We start from the raw sequence: 19,051 nt of genomic DNA, 5'->3' as shown, positions 1-19,051 counted from the left end.
CCATTCCTCACGATAAATTAAAGACTAGACTTTTTGACATCATAGACAGTTGCTTCTTCAACAAAAACAGAAAACGGAAATATTCATATCTAGTGATTAGTCATTCAAAAACTTACTTTGTTAAACACCACTTTGATTCCACGCACAAGTACTCTGAAGTTGAAATAAAAAATATGCTAGAGTTCCTCATTGACAATATCTTCGTGGTCTTTGGTGATCAGGTCTTCCAACAGTCTGTTGGAATTCCCATGGACACGAATTGTGCTCCTTTGTTAGCTGACCTGTTTTTATATTCATATGAAGCAGAATTTATTCAAAAACTTCTACGTGAGAAGAAAAAATCTCTCGCTGTGACCTTGAATTCGACTTTTAGATATATCGATTAGGTTTTGTCAATTAACAATGATAGCTTTCATTCATATGTCGATTTCATATATCCCTGTGAGCTCGAAATAAAGGACACCACAGAGTCGTCCACTTCTGCTTCATACTTAGATATTTCATTGAAAGTAGACATTAACGGCAAACTGACAACTCAACCGTATGACAAACGAGATGATTTCAGCTTCTCCATCGTCAATTTCCCACATTTATGTAGCAATATTCCATTATCTCCTGCATATGGTGTTTATATATCTCAACTGATTCGATATGCAAGAGCTTGTTCTTGGTATAGTAAGTTTTTAAATCGAGGTAAGCTACTGACAAACAAGTTGATGGTACAGGGATTTCAACAGTCTCGATTGAAGTCAGCATTTCGCAAATTCTATTGTCGTTATAACGATCTAGTTCGTCAATACAACCTCGCATTGGGTCAAATGCTGTCTGACGTGTTTCATACCGATTGTTAAGCCGTTCTTGGCACACTGATTTGACTGCGGATAACTCCGTTTACCTGATCAGGATATGGGGCTCACGGCGGGTGTGACCGGTCTACAGGGGAGGCTTACTCCTCCTAGGCACCTGATCCCACCTCTGGTGTGTCCAGGGGTCCGTGTTTGCCCAACTATCTATTTTGTATTGCTTGTAGGAGTTATGAGATTGATCACTGTTCGTTATCTTCACTTTGCGTATAGGGCTCACGGCGGGTGTGACCGGCCGACAGGAGATGTGATCATTGTTCGTTATCTTCACCTTTCATATGCATGTACGTTTGAATTCATTGATGTAAACTGAATTAATGGCGCTACTACCTAGTATGAACATGAAAGGGGTGTCCCAGAAGTGTTATATTTATAAAAGATACAAAGTCAAAATAGAAATTACGTATAGCGCTAAAATGACCAGCAAAATGAACAAAGAAACTGCCGAATTATCGGGGCTGGTTGCTTTATCGAGCACAAAGACGTTAATCCCTGTGGAATCAATAAAACAACAGCACTATTCCTACACTAACCTTGCTAAACTACTATCTACATTAACCTAGCCTAACTACTATACACTAACTTAGCTGAACTACTCTACACTAACCTAGCTAAACTACTCTACATTAACCTAGCTAAACTACTACTCGCACTAACTTAGCTAAACTACTATACACTAACTTAGCTAAACTACTCTACACTAACCTAGCTAAACTACTCTACATTAACCTAGCTAAACTACTACTCGCACTAACTTAGCTAAACTACTATACACTAACTTAGCTAAACTACTCTACACTAACCTAGCTAAACTACTCTACATTAACCTAGCTAAACTACTACTCGCACTAACTTAGCTAAACTACTCTACACTAACCTAGCTAAACTACTCTACATTAACCTAGCTAAACTATACTCGCACTAACTTAGCTAAACTACTCTACACTAACCTAGCTAAACTACTACTCACAATAACCTAGCTAAACTACTATTACTCACACTAACCAAACTAAACTACTACTCATACTAATCTAGCTAAACTACTACTCACAATAACCTAGCTAAACTACTACTCACAATTAGCTAGCTAAACTACTACTCACAATAACCTAGCTAAACTACTACTCACAATTAGCTAGCTAAACTACTACTCACAATAACCTAGCTAAACTACTACTCACAATTAGCTAGCTAAACTACTACTCACAATAACCTAGCTAAACTACTACTACTCGCACTAACCTAACTAAACTACTCTCCACACTAACATAGCTAAACTACTCTCTACAATTACCTAGCTAAACTACTCTTCAAACTAACCTAACTAAACTACTCTCAACATTAACCTAGCTAAACTACTCTCTACACTAACCTATCTAAACTATTCTCTACATTAACCTAACTAAACTACTCTCTACACTAACCTAGCTAAATTACTCTGTACACTAACCTAGATAAACTACTCTCTACACTAACCTAGCTAAACTATTACTCAGACTAACCTAGCTAAACTACTCTCTACACTAACCTAGCTAAACTACTATCTACAAAAAGCTGCGTGATATTTCTTGGATTAGACATATAACTGCAGAAAATTCGTCCAACTGTTCTAATGTACTTTTTTTGATGAGTTTTGGAAAGCTGTACTGCCTTACCATGAAACGAACACACTTTGTATATGTAATTTAACATGGCTACACTAATAAACGGAATTATTGTAAGCTATTGGAATTTTCGGTTCGCGATAGGCTTTTATGAATATTTGTATATATAGGTATGTTTGGATAAAAGCGTTTTGATAACATATATGTTAGGAGTTCTTATTCTCCCATTCTGATACGGGATGCGCAAATACAGTGATATAATACCTCAACCGTCCGCAAAAAAACAAAATGCGCTCTAAATTCTAATTATGATAAGGATTGGATCCGTAGTCTTTTATACCAGTAAGGAGTATATTTGTAATTTTAATTTTGAGGAGTGGATATGTAGGTGTTTTTTTTATAAGGAGTGGGTCTGGACTTTTTTTTAATAAGGAGTAAATCTGTACTTTGTTATCTGTAGTTTTTGTAGGGAGTGGATCTGTAGTTTCTTTTTATAAGGAGTGGATCTGTAGGTTTTTTTTATAAGGAGTGGATCTGTAGGTTTTTTTTATAAGGAGTGAGTCTGTAGGTTTTTTTTATAAGGAGTGTATCTGTAGTTTTTTTTATAAGGAGTGGGTCTGTAGGTTTTTTTTATAAGGAGTGGATCTATAGTTTTTTTTCTAAGGAGTGGGTCTGTAGTTTTTTTTTTTCTAAGGAGTGGGTATGTAGGTTTTTTTTATAAGGAGTGGATCTGTAGGTTTTTTTTGTAGCGAGTGGATCTCTAGGTGTTTTTTTATAAGGAGTGGATCTGTAGTTTTTTTTATAAGGAGTGGGTCTGTAGGTTTTTTTTATAAGGAGTGGGTCTGTAGTTTTTTTTTTTATAAGGAGTGGATCTGTAGTTTTTTTTATAAGGAGTGGGTCTGTAGGTTTTTTTATAAGGAGTGGGTCTGTAGGTTTTTTTTATAAGGAGTGGGTCTGTAGGTTTTTTTTCTAAGGAGTGGGTCTGTAGGTTTTTTTCTAAGGAGTGGGTCTGTAGGTTTTTTTATAAGGAGTGGGTCTGTAGGTTTTTTTTTATAAGGAGTGGGTCTGTAGGTTTTTTTTATAAGGAGTGGATCTGTCCTTTTTTTTGTAGCGAGTGGATCTCTAGGTGTTTTTTTTATAAGGAGTGGATCTGTAGTTTTTTTTATAAGGAGTGGATCTATTGTTTTTGTAAGAAAGGGATCTGTAGTTTTTGGTCGATCATAAGTTTCACCCCAGAGAGCTACATGTCTCTAGATAAGACAAATCATGAATATATTTAAAATTCATTTGCATTATACATGTATTTCAGAATATTTCTACAGATTGATACATGTAGTTCGAATTCGTCTCGAAGTTCTGCTAAATCTTCCGATTTATCCAATAAGCCTATCGTTAAGTCATTTCTTTAATATCTTTCAACGTTTGGTAAATCCACTGATTTATTCAGCAATCCTATCATTGAATTATCAAAAAATATTTACGTGATTCAATTAATCTCAGGCATTACGATGCGCAGCATGTGACGAAATTGTCCGTCAATTATTTGGTATCTTTCTGTGTAAATAAAACAGAACATTAAAACATTCCTGATTGATATAGATATGACCTATTGGTCTAATTGTGAGAGACGCTTACTGCACTATCGCTAGAGATAACTAGTGATACATCGCAATGTCCGTGTATAGAGTTTACTTGTACTTCAACCTAATGCACACCTGTATTGTGGTATACTGTTATTAGACAAATTAAACTACCTCTTACATTTCTATAATGAAGAACAGTAAATCAGAAACTCGTGACGGATATCTCCGGATTTTTATACCATTGTGTGCTGCGGATTTTTGTCTATTTTTCTCCGTCATGATATGTACGTACACGATGAACGAATATGGCCATGATACATTTTGGGATATAGAATTTCCAAACAGAACTGTTTCCAACAATACAGGTGTGTCTCTGTGTGATACAAACACGTCCTCACAAGAATACCAGGATGAACAGGTTGTCCAAAAGGCTGTGTCTAGGTGGAACCTGTACATATCGATAGCTCTTGGAGTACCGCTGATATTCTCCAGTTTACTCTTAACTTCACTGAGTGACTATATGGGACGGAGGCCGTTTCTTTTCCTTGGAATGTTTGGTATTTGCATTAAGGAGCTTCTGATGACTCTAGCCATAATTTTCAAATGGGATGTGTATATCTTTATTCCATTCACATTCATAGATGGATTTTGCGGAGGATGGGTGGTTCAGCTTGCCATTGCCATGTCTGTTGTTTCGGACCTCACAAGTGCTGGAAAGACAAGATCTTTTCTGATTGCTGTATTCAGCTTTGTATTTGGCATTGGAGTTTCTCTTGGAACTTTTGTTTCCGGTTTCATTGTCGCAATTCTAGGGTATGACTACTCCATGGCAACAGCTTGTGGAATGGTTGCCCTAGGTTTTATCATTACATGCTTCGTTCCCGAGACGCTAACGAAATCAGAAAGAAAGCAGCATAACTTTAGTTGTATAGGGAATATTAAAGACATGTTAAAATTCTATATGGAAGAAGATCGCAGTCATCTGGGTTCCACTCGATGGAAGTATATCTTTTTGATAGTTTCTTTCATTTTTGTAATGATGGGTAGCCTCGGTGCTTTTGCAATGGAAACATTCTATCTTCTGGACTCGCCATTTTGCTTCAGTCCAGAGAAAATTAGTATATTTGAGACAGCGAAATTGTGTGTTTCTGAGATAGTTATTTTAGTTGGCATCAAAGTAATGCAACAGTGCCTCACGGACGAAACTATTGCCTTTTTTGGCACGATATCTGGCGTCTCTGGTTATGTCTTGTTTGGAATAGCATCATCACAAATGTATTTGTATATAGGTAAGATATTTATCGAAAGATTATTATTTTGTATTGCTTAGAAGAGTTATCTTTACCTTTCATAAATATACTATGTATCTTATTCACAGCAGGACATATATGTTTTACGTGTTTTGCACATACTTATAATATTTAGAGAATTATAGAATATAAAGACATCAGTAAATTACTTTCCTGTTTTCAGTAGCGAATGCTAGACTTCCAGAAACCTACACAAATGTATCAGTCCCTAACCAACTTTTTACTTCTGTCCTATAGGCTTGATTAATTGATAGAGGTTTTACGCCGCTTTGGCAATATTTCAGCCATTTTACGGCGATAGGCAATGGATATGGAGCTTTTTAAGGACATAAGCAGGAGTCATTGTTTATTTTTTGTTTCTAACACCTTGACGTAAAAATTAACTTTTGAGGTAGATATGGTTTATTTCACACGGTTAGCTGTTCTGAAATACAACGTAAAGTTTCAAAATGATATGAAGCCGAAGTACGAGTTAATGAATTGTAGATTAACGTTAAATTACATCATTGAAATGAGATGAAATCCAGGAATTAAAGTTTGTGAGAAACCCTGAAATGTATTGGATTTGGTAAGTTAGAGTCTGTTGAAGTATTCTTTATGCGTGTTTAGTGAAACATTTTATTAAAAGCTGATATTTTGGCTTACTCGAAAAAGAAAACGAGAGGCTTTATTCCGTAAATAATTCAAATGACTCACGATAGGACAATAACCATTCTGAAACACTAAAACAAACCAAGTACCCGTAGTGGATTTTTAAGATTGCAGTTTCTTATATAATTAGATTTTTTAAAAAGAGTTTATTTAGGAAAGAAAAGAATTCTTCTTTATGATAATTGATATAAAACAATGATAATCCATGTTAAAACAAAAACTTTTTTTTTTATATAAGCATGCAATATTTCTTTTAAAGTTTTTGATCCTGTTGAATTAAAAGTAGTAGAATATGAAACTTTTGACGAAAGTAATGAAATGGTGAAGATAACAGTGATCAATCTCATACCTCCCAAAAGGAATACAAAATAAAAAGTTGGGCAAACACGGAGCCCTGGATATACCAGAGGTTGGATCAGGTACCTAGCAGGAGTGTATTAAAATCTTAGCTTAGAATTTCATTCACATTTCGTGGTAACATTTCAACTTACCGACAAACTTTTAATGAGGATGTTCAAATTGAATTAGGAGGCATATTATTTAACAAAGAAGAAAAACGTCGATGTGGCAATATACAATGATATCTGTCTGTGTTATTGCAGGGTCTCCGTTGACAGTAAAGTACACAAACTTCAAAGTCGCTAGTCAATCTCCTTCTGATCGATTCTATATACCCATAATTATATCATGTACAACTTTGGTATTTAGCATTCAATACACACAGTGATATTTCACAAAACAGAAAATTCATTACACGCATTTCTAGGATTTATATAGCTCTTATCTTTGGACGAATTTGGCTCCACTTTTTGGCACGCTGTTTTGGCTATATTTAGCTCTAAAACTTCATAGTTATTTCGGATTTCAAACATTTCGGTTGAGCATCACTGAAGAGACATTATTTGTCGAAATGCGCATCTGGTGCATCAAAATTGGTACCGTATAAGTTTTACATACATTTAATGATATTATTTCACAAATATAAAATTTAGATGTAGTAGATATTGGCGTCCTTCTAATCACTTACTCTAACATTTTGAGATTCGACAAAATCATTAAAGCAAGAAAACTCAAGTTCCTACATTGCAGATAGATAGATAGATAGATACAGTAAAATCTCTCAGCATGCGTGCCAAAGACACTAAATGGTTACTGGTTACGATAGGCTTGTTCGAATCGTAAGTGATCATTGTATTCCACAGGGGCTGCTGTTGGTGCTATTAGGATGAGTGCAATACCTATGATCAGAGGAACTATGTCAAAGATGACCTCTCCTCAAAATCAAGGTATGAAAACTGTCGTATATAAAAAAGTGAAAATAATGAACAGTGGGGAATCTCATAAATGTTATAAAGACTACACAAGAAAGAGAATTAAGGGTAACCACGGACCCCTGGAAACACCAGAGGAAGGATCATGCGTTCAAGAGGAGCAAATATTCCTTCTTCATCAGTCCAGTCCACTGTGAGGCCGATATCTTCATCGGGTAAACGGAGTAATCCGTATGCAAAGAAAGACATATTAGCTTTAAACACGTCATACAGCATTCAACCTAATGACAGGTTGTATTTGCAAATTAAATCATGATTGCGACCTTTGAATTATCGAAATGTTGACATTAAACAATGTTGTTGAAACCCCTCTGTCGACTTATTTGTCAGAAGCATACGTCGATTTTGTACACTGATTTTGGCTACGAATTACTTCGTTTACCTAATGAATATATAGAACTCACGGCCAGTTTGACCGTTCGACAGGGGATCCTTACTCCTAAGACACCTGATTCCGCCCCTGGTGTATCCAGGGTTTCGTGTTTGCCGAACGCTATATTTTGTATTGCTTGTAGGAGTTATATGTGTTATGTTATCACTGTTCAGCTCTTCACTTTTCACGCAGAACATGCTATCTTGTATCGAATCAATTCAGAGAAATAAACACCACAGACAAGTAAAAATGGAATATTGCTACATATGTATGGGAAATTATCAAAGTTGTAGATTTTATCTACAGGTTCATTTTGAAGGAAACTATTTGATATACAGCTCTCTGATTATAGTTATCGCTATTGTCGTTCTTTAAAATTGTTCAATGTTCTATATTCACTACACCAACCTTCATTTTAGGAAGAATTCTTCATTTGCAAAGCTTTAATGAGATATCACGAACACTTTCAAGTCAAACCATTGGTTAATCTTTTTTAAAAATCCTTTCTATTAATGCATTTTTACATTATCTGCGTGTTTATTTATTTGTTGTCTATTGATCTGTATAGGTGCTATGTTTGGCAGTCTAGCAATTGTGGAGAACATTTGTAATATGTCGGGTTCCGTCCTTGGCAGCGCCATCTACTCGGAAACCGTGTCCTTCTACAAGGGTACAACGTACCTCGTGTTTGCTGGGTTTATGATCTTCTCTTTGATATTATTGCTGTAAGTATGAAAACCTGGTGAGAAGAAATATCTGAAGGGATAAGAAGTCAATTTAGATGGACTTCCTTAATTTTAAGGTATTTCCTTAATATTAGCAAGATTTTCTCAATGCTACGAGACCGACATTACCCATGTAAGACAGCCATGTGAGATCCTCTACGACGTCATTGGTTAATATGATGTCATGTATTTTCTATGATTTACGTTACATGTAGATGTCTTGGATTCTTCAAAGTTCAATTTGATATAGCTTTCTAAAGGTCTGTCTTGGGTTTTTTAGTTGACACATGAAGCGCAAACCATCTTCGGGTATGCTGTGTTTTGACTGTCTAATTAGTTTTGCATTTAATTTCATACGAAGATTTGATAATTTTAAATCTGCTCAAAGCTTCGGAATTAATGCACGAAACCGTAGATAAAATGTGTGAAAAAAATAATCTTTGAATTCAAAGCTGCGAATTTTGTGCGTTCGGTGGAACATTTTCCAATCTCACACTTGTACTAATGAAGGATTTTATCAATCTCAGATAATGGATATTTTACTTGCATAACTTTCCATTGTTTCGGTGTTTAATCTCTTAGGTTTGACGCAGCTATGGCATGAGCGGGGCTCAAACTCCCGACATCCCGTTAACGAAGTAAACGATCAACCACTGAGCTACCGCCACCGGTGCCGTGACAAAATATCAGGATTGATTTTGTCTTATCATTTTGAGTTGGCGATGTTAAAATACGAAGGTATAACACCTATTGCGATATCAAAATGCGGAGATATAACACCTAATTCATGTTCAGAATGTTGCGCTTTAAATCGAAGGTTTTTAAATAGTTCTCAGTCATTTTACAGAAACTCCCAGTTCTACAGCTACTTTATTTATTTTTTAGAGATGATGGAGTTGACAGATTGTATCCAAACACATCAACCTCGTTTAAAGTCGCCATCTCGCAAATTTTATCGTTATTATAATTTCATTTGCAAACATATACAACCTGTCAATACATGTATTTCGTTAGCACCTGCATATGGTGTTGATGTCTCTTAACTGATTCAATACGTGAAAGCATATTTCAATTTTCAAATCGAGGCTAGCTACTGGCAAATAAGTTGATATTTCAGGGTTTTCAACATTCTCATTTGAAGTCAGCATTTCTTAAATTCTATGGTGGTTTTAATGATTTTATTTGCAAATACAACCCCGCCAATAGGTTCAATGCTGTCTGACGTGTTTCATATGAAATGCTTTTCCATTATATATTGAATTTTGTAAATTTTCTGGGAATTTTGAGATTAATAACTAAATAAATTAATAACTTCAACAACATTTTTATGTATCTAATAACAAAGAAATGAAGCGACTGTAAGTATATTGAAACAATTGATGAGAAATTTGACTCTCGTTGTCAAACTTTACATGTACATTTTCACCTTTTCATCATCAAGAGTATGCTTATAATAAACATTGATATATTTTTATAATCTTCTCTACACCGCAAGATAATGTATAAGAATAAAAATGCCATGACATTTATCCATATGACCGGTGATTCACATAATTTCATAATGGGGAAATAGAGAAAAACGTTAGAAAAGAGACCGATATATTTCATGCAGTTGACATACCATTTATTGGATGTAAGTTTTGCCAGGATCTAAAAACCACAATACCTTGACATAAGGTTTTAACATATGGGATTCAAATTTGTCACGAAATGTTTTCAACGGAAACTTGACACATACATACAATCAATCCAGAAAAGTACGGAATAGATATGGTCTATATTTATGATATTTACTAAAGTATCTTAGTGTATGATCTTGAAATCAATAATTATATAAAATTCGGGAACAAAATCTGAAAATATTGAAAAATCAGAAAAGTTTCTATTCGATATCAAGATACACATGTGTTTATTTGGAGTTTTTCAACAAGCTTCATGATACTACTCGAGTATATTACAGATATGTCATGCTGTGGTCTTCAATTCGACATATAGATATATCATACTTTCATTCATATGTCGATTCAATATATCCCTGTGAGCTCAAAATAAAAGACACCACAAAGTCGTTCACTTCTGCTTCATACTTAGATATTTCATTGAAAGTAGACATTAACGGCAAAATGACAACTCAACTGTATGACAAACGGCATGATTTCAGCTTCTCCATCATCAACTTCCCATATTTATGTAGCAATACATTTATTCCATTATCACCTGCGTATGGTGTTTATATCTCTCAACAGATTCGATACGCAAAAGCTTGTTCTCCGTATGGTCATGTTTTAAATCGAGGTATGGCACTGACAAACAAGTTGACGGTACAGGGGTTTCAACAGTCTCGATTAAAGTCAGCATTTTGCAAATTCTATGGTCGTTATAACGATCTAGTTTGCCAATACAACCTATCATTGGGTCAAATGCTGTCTGACGTGTTTCATACCGATTGTTCGACCGTTCTTGGTACATGTACACTGAGTTTGACTACGGATAACTCCGTTTACCGGATCAGGATGTAGGGCTCACGGCGGGTGTGACCGGTCGACAGGAGATGTTTACTCCTCCCAGGCACCTAATCCTAGGTCTGTGTTTGCCCAACTATCTATTTTGTATTGCTTATAGGAGTTGTGAGATTGGTCACTGTTCGTTATTTTCATCTATCATTTTGGCAGATTGGGTGAAATTTCATTACATAATTCTGGTTAAAAAATTCTGTTTCAAGAAACAGCATGCCTACATATGCGAAATTAGACAGATCAGTCAAATAATACTCCTCCTAGCTCTTATCTGATTTTAGTATTGATATAAATGAAGAATATTACGTATAATGATTTCAATGAACGCTGTTGTTGGAAATCTAACAATCCGTAAAATAACTTTAAAATATTACTTCTTTTAGGATTTCTTCTCTGATTTCAATGAAATGACATGAAGCTATAATTATCTACATCGTTATTTTTTCATAAAATGATAACGTTCATTGTTGCCATTTCAAATTTGTATTTTTCCCAGTCTTTTATTCTAATTTCAGTGAAATTGTATTGGAAATAGAACTAATATACAAATGAATAGCTCTATCTCGATGAACAATGTACATTATTTCCATTATGGAATATTCAGACTTGTAGGCTTTTAAATTGTTTTCATTCGATAGTAAATAATAACGCCCTTCGGGGTACTATACACACTATGACAACGAGTAACATGATATTTCGCGAATTCTATGGTCTTTATAACGATCTATATCTGGTCTTTATAACGATCTAGTTTGCCAATACAACCTATCATTGGGTCAAATACGGTCTGACGTGTTTTTGATTGATTGTTTATTGTTTAACGTCCCTCTCGAGAATTTTTCACTGATATGGAGACGTCACCATTGCTGGTGAAGGGCTGCAAAATTTAGGCCTTTGCTTGGCGCTTACACTCTTTGAGCAGGGAGGGGTCTTTATCGTGCCAATCCTGCTGTAACACGGGGCCTCGGGTTTTGCGATCTCAACCGAAGGACCGTCCCATTCAGTCGCCTCTTACGACAAGCGAGGTGTACTGATGACCTATTTAAACCCGGATCCCAACGGGGGACGTGTTTTTCATACCGATTGTAAGCCCGTTCTTGGCATACTGAGTTTGATTACGGATAACTCCGTTTACCTGATCAAGATGTGGTCTCACGGCGGATGTGACCGATCGACAGGGGATGCTTACTTAAGATAGTTTTGTGACACTGGTCCCAGGTGTCATACCGCACCTGATCAATAAATGGCTATGTAACCAATATTACGCTGTTTCACTTGGTTTTTGTTTTCAAAATGTTGTTGCACTTCATTTGCCAACATACGGTATTCAAAACTGTAACATTTTACAGGGAATTATGTAATAACGTTTTATACCGTCATTGCAAAATTAGATATGGGTGTCCAACAGCTAGTAATCACTGAACAATGTATATTTCTTCATGTATATATAATATGTGAAAATCGTTCGCCAGTAAGAAATTCTTTATGATTGTAAAACTAAATATACGTGACTTTTCCAGGTTTTTGGTGAAAGCCTCCATCCAGAAGCAGCGCTCTAAAGGATACAGTCCGATATCATAATGAATTGGCCCGATTCATTATCTACAAACCAACAAATATATAATTTATATATGCAAAGTAATTTCAGAATCATACAACAGTCACATACATCCACTTTACAACAGACTGTTGGCACATATTATTTTTATATACAAATAATATGTATTTTTGTGTTTGAATTCATCTGTTAAAACTAAATGGCGCTACCAGCAGGGATGAACAGAAAGAGGGTAACCCATATGCGTCATGTGAAAGGTGAAGATAACGAACATAACTCCTATAAGCAATACAAAACAGAGAGTTGGGCAAACACAGACCCCTGTACACACCAGAGGTGGGATCAGGTGCCTAGAAATAGTAAGCACCCCCTGTCAACCGGTCACACCCGCCGTAAGCCCTATATCCTGATCAGGTAAAGGAGTTATCCGTAATCAGAATCAGTGTGCTAAGAACGGTCTAACAATCGGTATGAAACACGTCAGACAGCATTTGACCCAATGATAGGTTGTATTGGCAAACTAGATCACTATAATGACCATAGAATTTGCGAAATGCTGACTTTAATCGAGGCTGTTGAAACCCCTTCACCATCAACATGTTCGTAAGGGTATAAGGACAAATAGCCCCCTTTTTGGTACAACTCGCCCCCTCTCAGGACAATTCGCCCTCTCTCAGGACTCAGTGGTTTTTTCTGCAAGACGAAAGATCTAATTTTCACAAGCCGTGAAAATCCAATGTTTGGGTCCAGTAAATTCATCACTTATAATATATATACTTATAGCAGGAACAAGCTAGGTTTTGGTAGGGAGTATACTAGCTTGGCTCTTCAACTGGGGTAGTATAATTATAAATAATCTGCTTCTGTTACTTTTAAAAATCTAATTGTTTGATTTCCCCCAAGCAGTTATGTTTACTTCAAACATTAAGGTAATCCTTAACATTTGAGTACTTTTCACTCTGACATCGCCGCGTAAAAATAATCAATAAACCAAAGCCGTTATGATCAAATATCTTAAATGGGGATTTTATGATTTTTCAACAATAATTAGTTGAGAAACGTATCAAAAGATAATTACATGAATCAGAATATTCACGCCTCGCTTCACATTCACACTTAAGTAGTATATATACCGTATTGGTACCCCCCAAAGAAAACCCACCACAACATTTTCTTAATATTGAAGACATATATTTCTTTTAATGAAGATCAGGAAATATAATTTCTAGTCAATTGAATTATGAATTATAAAAAATATACATTTTTCTGAAATGCACTAATTTGCGTATAATCCTATTTGAATTTCACCATTTGTGTTAAAGTATGAAATAAAAAGACGTATCTGTATAGATTTAAAGTGTAAAAAAACAAATTATAATTACGCACGCTCACGTACACACACACAAAATAGGATAAAAGTGTGATAATATATTTATTCATTATATAGCTAATAATTAGTTTACTATAAAATCTGCGTAAAATCTAGAGAATGTTAGCGTTCAATATCCTGAGAATTTATTGAACTCTAACTTTGCATTGCGTAAATTGTATGCGCCCGAAACATTCCGAGTATAAGCATTCAATATTCACGTTACGGTAACGACGAACATGTATACAAGTCAAAATGGCAGACGACGGTCCTCCTAATCTGACAGAGCCGGTATTTAATATTTACTTAAGCAAAATGTTTTACTGTACATGAATTATGATGCCCCCATTCACAAAATCAGTTTGTTTCATGCATTAATGACGGGTTAAATATTGAACAGTTAAGAAATGCATGCTGATATTGCACACCTTCATCTTAGATACCAATATTGACGAATTATCGTCTATTTAGGAGTATTTTGAGTGAAAAGGGATATAATTTAACAACTAAATACTTTAACTATATAATAAAAGGGTTATTGAACTTATATAGGTGAATATTGGCACTCGTTGGCTGTCAAAATGCACTCGCAAGCTCGTGCATTTTGACAGCCAACTCGTGCTAATATTCACTAATATAAGTTCAATAACCCTATAATATAATATTGGGAGCGAGTTGTCTTAAGAGAGGGGGCGAGTTTTTCTGAGAGGGGGTGAGTTGTCTTGAGGGCAAGTTGTCTTGGGAGCAAGTTGTCCACTATTCGTTTGTCAGTAGCCTGGCTCGATTTAGAAACTGACCATACGCAGAACAAGCTCTTGTGTATCGAATCAGTTGCGAGACATAAACACCATACGCAGGTGATGATGGAATATTGCTACATAGATATGGGAAGGTGACGACAGAGAAGCTGAAATCATCCCGTTTGTCATAAAGTTGCTGTTAGTTTGCCGTTAGTATCTACTTTCAATAAAATATCTAAGTATGAAGTAGAAGTGGACGACTCTTTTTTCGAGTTCACAGAAATATATCGAATTGACATATGAATGATTGATTAATTGTATCTTGTTTGACGTCTCACTCGACAATTTGTCACTCATATATGAATGAAAGTTATCATTGTTTATAGATAAAACGTCGTCGATATATCTAAATGTCGAATTGAAGGCCACAGCAAGAGATTTTGTCTTCTCACGTAGAAGTTTTTGAATAAATTCTGTTTCATATGAATATAAAAACAGGTCAGTCAACAAAGGAGCACAATTCGTGCCGATAGGAATTCGAACAGAGTGTTGGAAGACCTGATCACCAAAGATCACGAAGATTTCAACGAGGAACTCCAGCAAATTTTTTATTTCAACTTCAGAGTACTTGTGCATGGAATCAGAATGGTGTTTAACAAAAAACAATCTTTGGATGATTGATCACTAGATATGAATATTTGCGTTTTCGATTTTTGTTGATGAAGCAACTGTCTATGATGTCAAAAAGTCTAGTCTTTAAATTCATATTGAGGAATGGTCATGTAAAGTGTTGAAAAGTCATACGTTTTGATGCTGCTGATTTAAGAAAACTTTTCCGATTTCAAGTTTACTAAAAGTTCTTTAGATTTTTTTAGAATTCACATTTGATTTACACCACTTCTGGGATATGTAATCGCACAGTAAGTTTGAAGTTTCTCATTCACAGCTGTTAATATTTTCGTGAGGAGCAAAGATAGGGGCTTGTAAAACACTTACTGGATCCAGCAATGTATCTTTGTAAGGGTTTTAATGTAGTTTTGGAATCCAGTATAATTACGGTAACTCATATTCATTCGACCCTTTGATTGGGATATTTACTGTGTCTAAAACTGAAACATGGTTTTGAAGAATTTCATCTTTTGAAAGGGCAGTTGGAGTATAAGTACGATTACCAAAAAGTGGAATTAATGCCAAGTTCGTTTAAAATACAGTTATAATAATGAACCTTACAAACAAAGACAATGTTGGTACAAGCTTTGTCAGCTGGAACGAAACCATATTCCTCATGTAACCTATCTAATTCTTTTGTCATTTCTGGTTTACTAAACACAGAAGGATAGATGGTACGTACTTTTGTTTTAATTGCCTAATACGGGATTTTAATATTCCTCTTATACTTTTAATCCATTCTGACAATGTATCAAGTTTTTCTATTTCATCTTTCGCCCATCGTCTGGCATAATCTTCGACAGAATTCATAATAGAGATTACAAAGATAATCAAAAGTGAAATTATATAAGCCATTAAAATGGTCAAGACGCAAGCAAAAAATAGTATGGTTTTTGGACGACCCTCCGTTCGTCAGCGCAAAGAAAAACAGAACAATGAAACAACAGCACTATCCCTACACTAACTGAGTAAAACTACTTTACAATAAGCTGCACAACCAAGTCTATAAAAACGAAGTTTGGGGACTTATTGTTTTTGCTAGGTTCTTTTATTCTTCCGCTTCTTTCTCGCGCATAAAACTGTCCGACACCGTTCTCTGTAACCAGTTGATGAAAGTCCTTTACCTAGCCTCAAAACCATAAACTGAGAATATACTTTTAAGTCTGAATTTTGATTCCTTATATCTTAAGATTTATATTGCACAGATGTTTTAAAAAATTGTGCTTTATCAAAAAATATTAAATACAAATATACACTGAAAATTTCATTTGCTTCTGAAAATCATTTCAAAGGTTTGCTGGAGTTGAAATTTAGACTTTAGAATACCCTCAGTATATGGTCACGAGGCCTGATCAAGATATAGGGCTTATGGCGGGTGTGACCGGTCGACAGGGGATGTTTACTCTTCATAGGCACCTGATCCCACCTCTGGTATATCGAGGGGTTTGTGTTTGCTCAACTCTCTATTTTTTTAATTGCTAGTAGGAGTTATGAGATTGTTCACTTTTCGATATCTTTACCTTTCATATTCAAGGATATGGTAGGCCAAACTATCTAGATGTGAGAAATATTTTTGTTTTCAGATTGAAGGGGTTAGGGTACATTTTTGGGGGGTGAAATGGGGGTGTGGTTCAACATAGAACTATATGGGAAAAAATTAATTCCAAAATTCAACAGATATAACTTGACAGATGAATATAGAATTACAGCGTCTACAAATTAGTTTCAAGGTCAAGTGACTCCTGTGACTTTGACCTCTGACCATGAACATAAAAACTGGTATAACTTTAAAATCTAGACTAATAGCGATATGGTCTTCAGAAATGGCAAGAGGATGACAGAAGCTACAAACTAGTATCAAGGCCAAGTGAATATAGTGATTCACCTTTGACCTTAGAATATAAAACTGTTATTACATAAGAACCAGGTCTGATAGAGACATGGAGTCTTTGGAAATTATGAAAAGATAAGAAGATCTACAAAAGGCCTCCGTGGTCGAGTGGTTTGAGCATCGCGTTCAAAATCACACGGCCTATCACATATGGTCGGCGCGAGTTCGAATCCCGCTCGCACCGGTAAGTGAGAAAGTTTCCCAGTTTACTATCGGAAGGTCGGTGGTTTCTTCCAGGTACATTATGTCTGGGTTCTCTCTTTCACCAATAAAAACTGGGCGCCACTAGATAACAGAAAATGTTTTGAGTGCCGTGGAAAACAGCAAAACAAACAAAATACAAATTGGTATCAATTTCAGGTGACTCCAGTGGCCTTGACTTTAAACACACAAACTTTTATATTGTTAGAACTGGAATTGATAGAGACATAGGACCTTCAGAAATGATAAGAAGATGATAGGTCTACAAACTAGTATCACGATCAAGTGACTCCAGTAACATTGACCTTTGAACATAAAATTGGTATTACTTAAGAACCAGGTCTGATAGAGACACGGGATCTTCAGAAATGATTAAAGGATGATGGGATATACAAAAAATTATCAAGGTCAAGTGACATTGACATCTGACCTTGAACATACAAACTCATACAATTTTAGTTTAGAGTTGATAGAGACATGGGACTTTCAGAAATGATAAGAAGATTATGAGATCTACAAACTAATATCAGGGTCAAGTGACTTCAGTAACCTTGAACTCTGACCTTAGAATATAAAATTTATATTACTTAAGAATCAGTTCTGATAGCGGTATGAGATCTTCAGAGATGATGAAAGGATGGTGAGATCTATAAATCAGTATGACGGTCAAATGACTCCAATGACCTTGACATCTAACATTAGATTATAAACTTGGTATTACTAAAGTACTAGGTCTGATAAAAGGATGAAATTTTCAGAAATAATAAAAGGATGATGGAATCTACAAATTGATTAAAAGCCACCCCCCCCCCCATCCCCCACAAACACACACAAATTCAATTTCAATACAATAATAATTAATACAAATTAAGTTTCATTTCTAAAAATTTTCTGTTATGTGAAAATCTTAACTTTTAATCTTTGCCATTAGTGATTTGTTCACTGCAAATATTAATCCTTTTGGGGATATGGAACATAATAGGTACCGTAGCTTAATAAAATATATGCTCCCTTGCATGCATGTTGTAAGATGCAGGGGCGGATCCATGAATCACGGTTAGGGGCGCAACGTCATGAAACAGGGGGTCTTGAGGACGCCTTGATACCTCCAGTGGGCGGTCCAGTGCGAAACCCTGGTGGGGGCCCAGTGAGCGAAGCCCCGAAATCTTCTGAACTTTACAGATTTGATAGGGCTTGAAAAATGTTCCCTACATGTATGTAGTAATTTCTACCATTTTCTATCTGCCTTGATAAGGTGAAATTAATCAAATGACGCATTTGAGGGTTTTTGGAAAAAAAATGTAAGTTCTCCCAATAAAAGGAAATAATTCAATGAATCAAAAGATTTTGTCATTTATTTCTCCGAGAGTGGACGAGATTAGTGCTTCTATAGTCGTTTACATTTTTCTAAATAAGAGACCACGGTTGACCTTCAATTTGAAAATTTTAGGGGGGGGGGGGCAAGCTGCGCCCCTCCCCTTAAATCCGCCAATGAGATATGACTAAGTTGTTGCTGTTATGGACACGTTTTTTCCATCGTGAATCAATGCTCGAGCGATTTCCTTTACTAAATGACCGGTACCGCTCTGCCTTAAAACCAGTATAGAATGGCCATTCTTCGCCTTGTCGAAAATCAGCTGTTGCGTTGTTGTCAACGACATGACGTT

The 19,051-nt window shown here is 35.6% G+C and overlaps 1 protein-coding gene across 2 annotated transcripts; it reads left to right on the top strand.

Annotated features, from left to right (window-relative positions):
* Nucleotides 1-2,436: 2,436 nt before the first annotated feature.
* LOC125651456 (solute carrier family 46 member 3-like) lies at nucleotides 2,437-12,681 on the top strand. 2 transcript variants are annotated; one of them, XM_056165485.1, is made up of 5 exons: nucleotides 2,437-3,427; nucleotides 3,483-5,339; nucleotides 7,214-7,297; nucleotides 8,284-8,440; nucleotides 12,477-12,681. In XM_056165485.1, exons 2-5 carry the CDS (start codon nucleotides 4,238-4,240, stop codon nucleotides 12,535-12,537), a joined length of 1,404 nt encoding a protein of 467 aa, XP_056021460.1. In that variant the 5' UTR covers nucleotides 2,437-3,427; nucleotides 3,483-4,237; the 3' UTR covers nucleotides 12,538-12,681. The 2 variants fall into 2 exon arrangements, with proteins under 2 accessions (XP_056021460.1, XP_056021459.1); XM_056165484.1 differs by having other exon boundaries at nucleotides 2,437-5,339.
* Nucleotides 12,682-19,051: the final 6,370 nt, after the last annotated feature.

Source organism: Ostrea edulis, chromosome 5 (genome assembly GCF_947568905.1).
Source record: "Ostrea edulis chromosome 5, xbOstEdul1.1, whole genome shotgun sequence".
Classification (NCBI taxonomy): Eukaryota; Metazoa; Mollusca; class Bivalvia; order Ostreida; family Ostreidae; genus Ostrea; species Ostrea edulis.
Note: the sequence above shows the minus strand (reverse complement) of the source record. Positions and strands in the feature narration are given on the sequence as shown.

Bases quoted from the DNA above. Each gene is read 5' to 3' on its own strand.
- LOC125651456 (XM_056165485.1), top strand. From the start codon at position 4,238: ATGAAGAACAGTAAATCAGAAACTCGTGACGGATATCTCCGGATTTTT. The intron at 5,340-7,213 runs GTAAGATATTTA...TGTATTCCACAG, and splicing joins ACAAATGTATTTGTATATAG to GGGCTGCTGTTGGTGCTATT. The intron at 8,441-12,476 runs GTAAGTATGAAA...TGACTTTTCCAG, and splicing joins TTCTCTTTGATATTATTGCT to GTTTTTGGTGAAAGCCTCCA.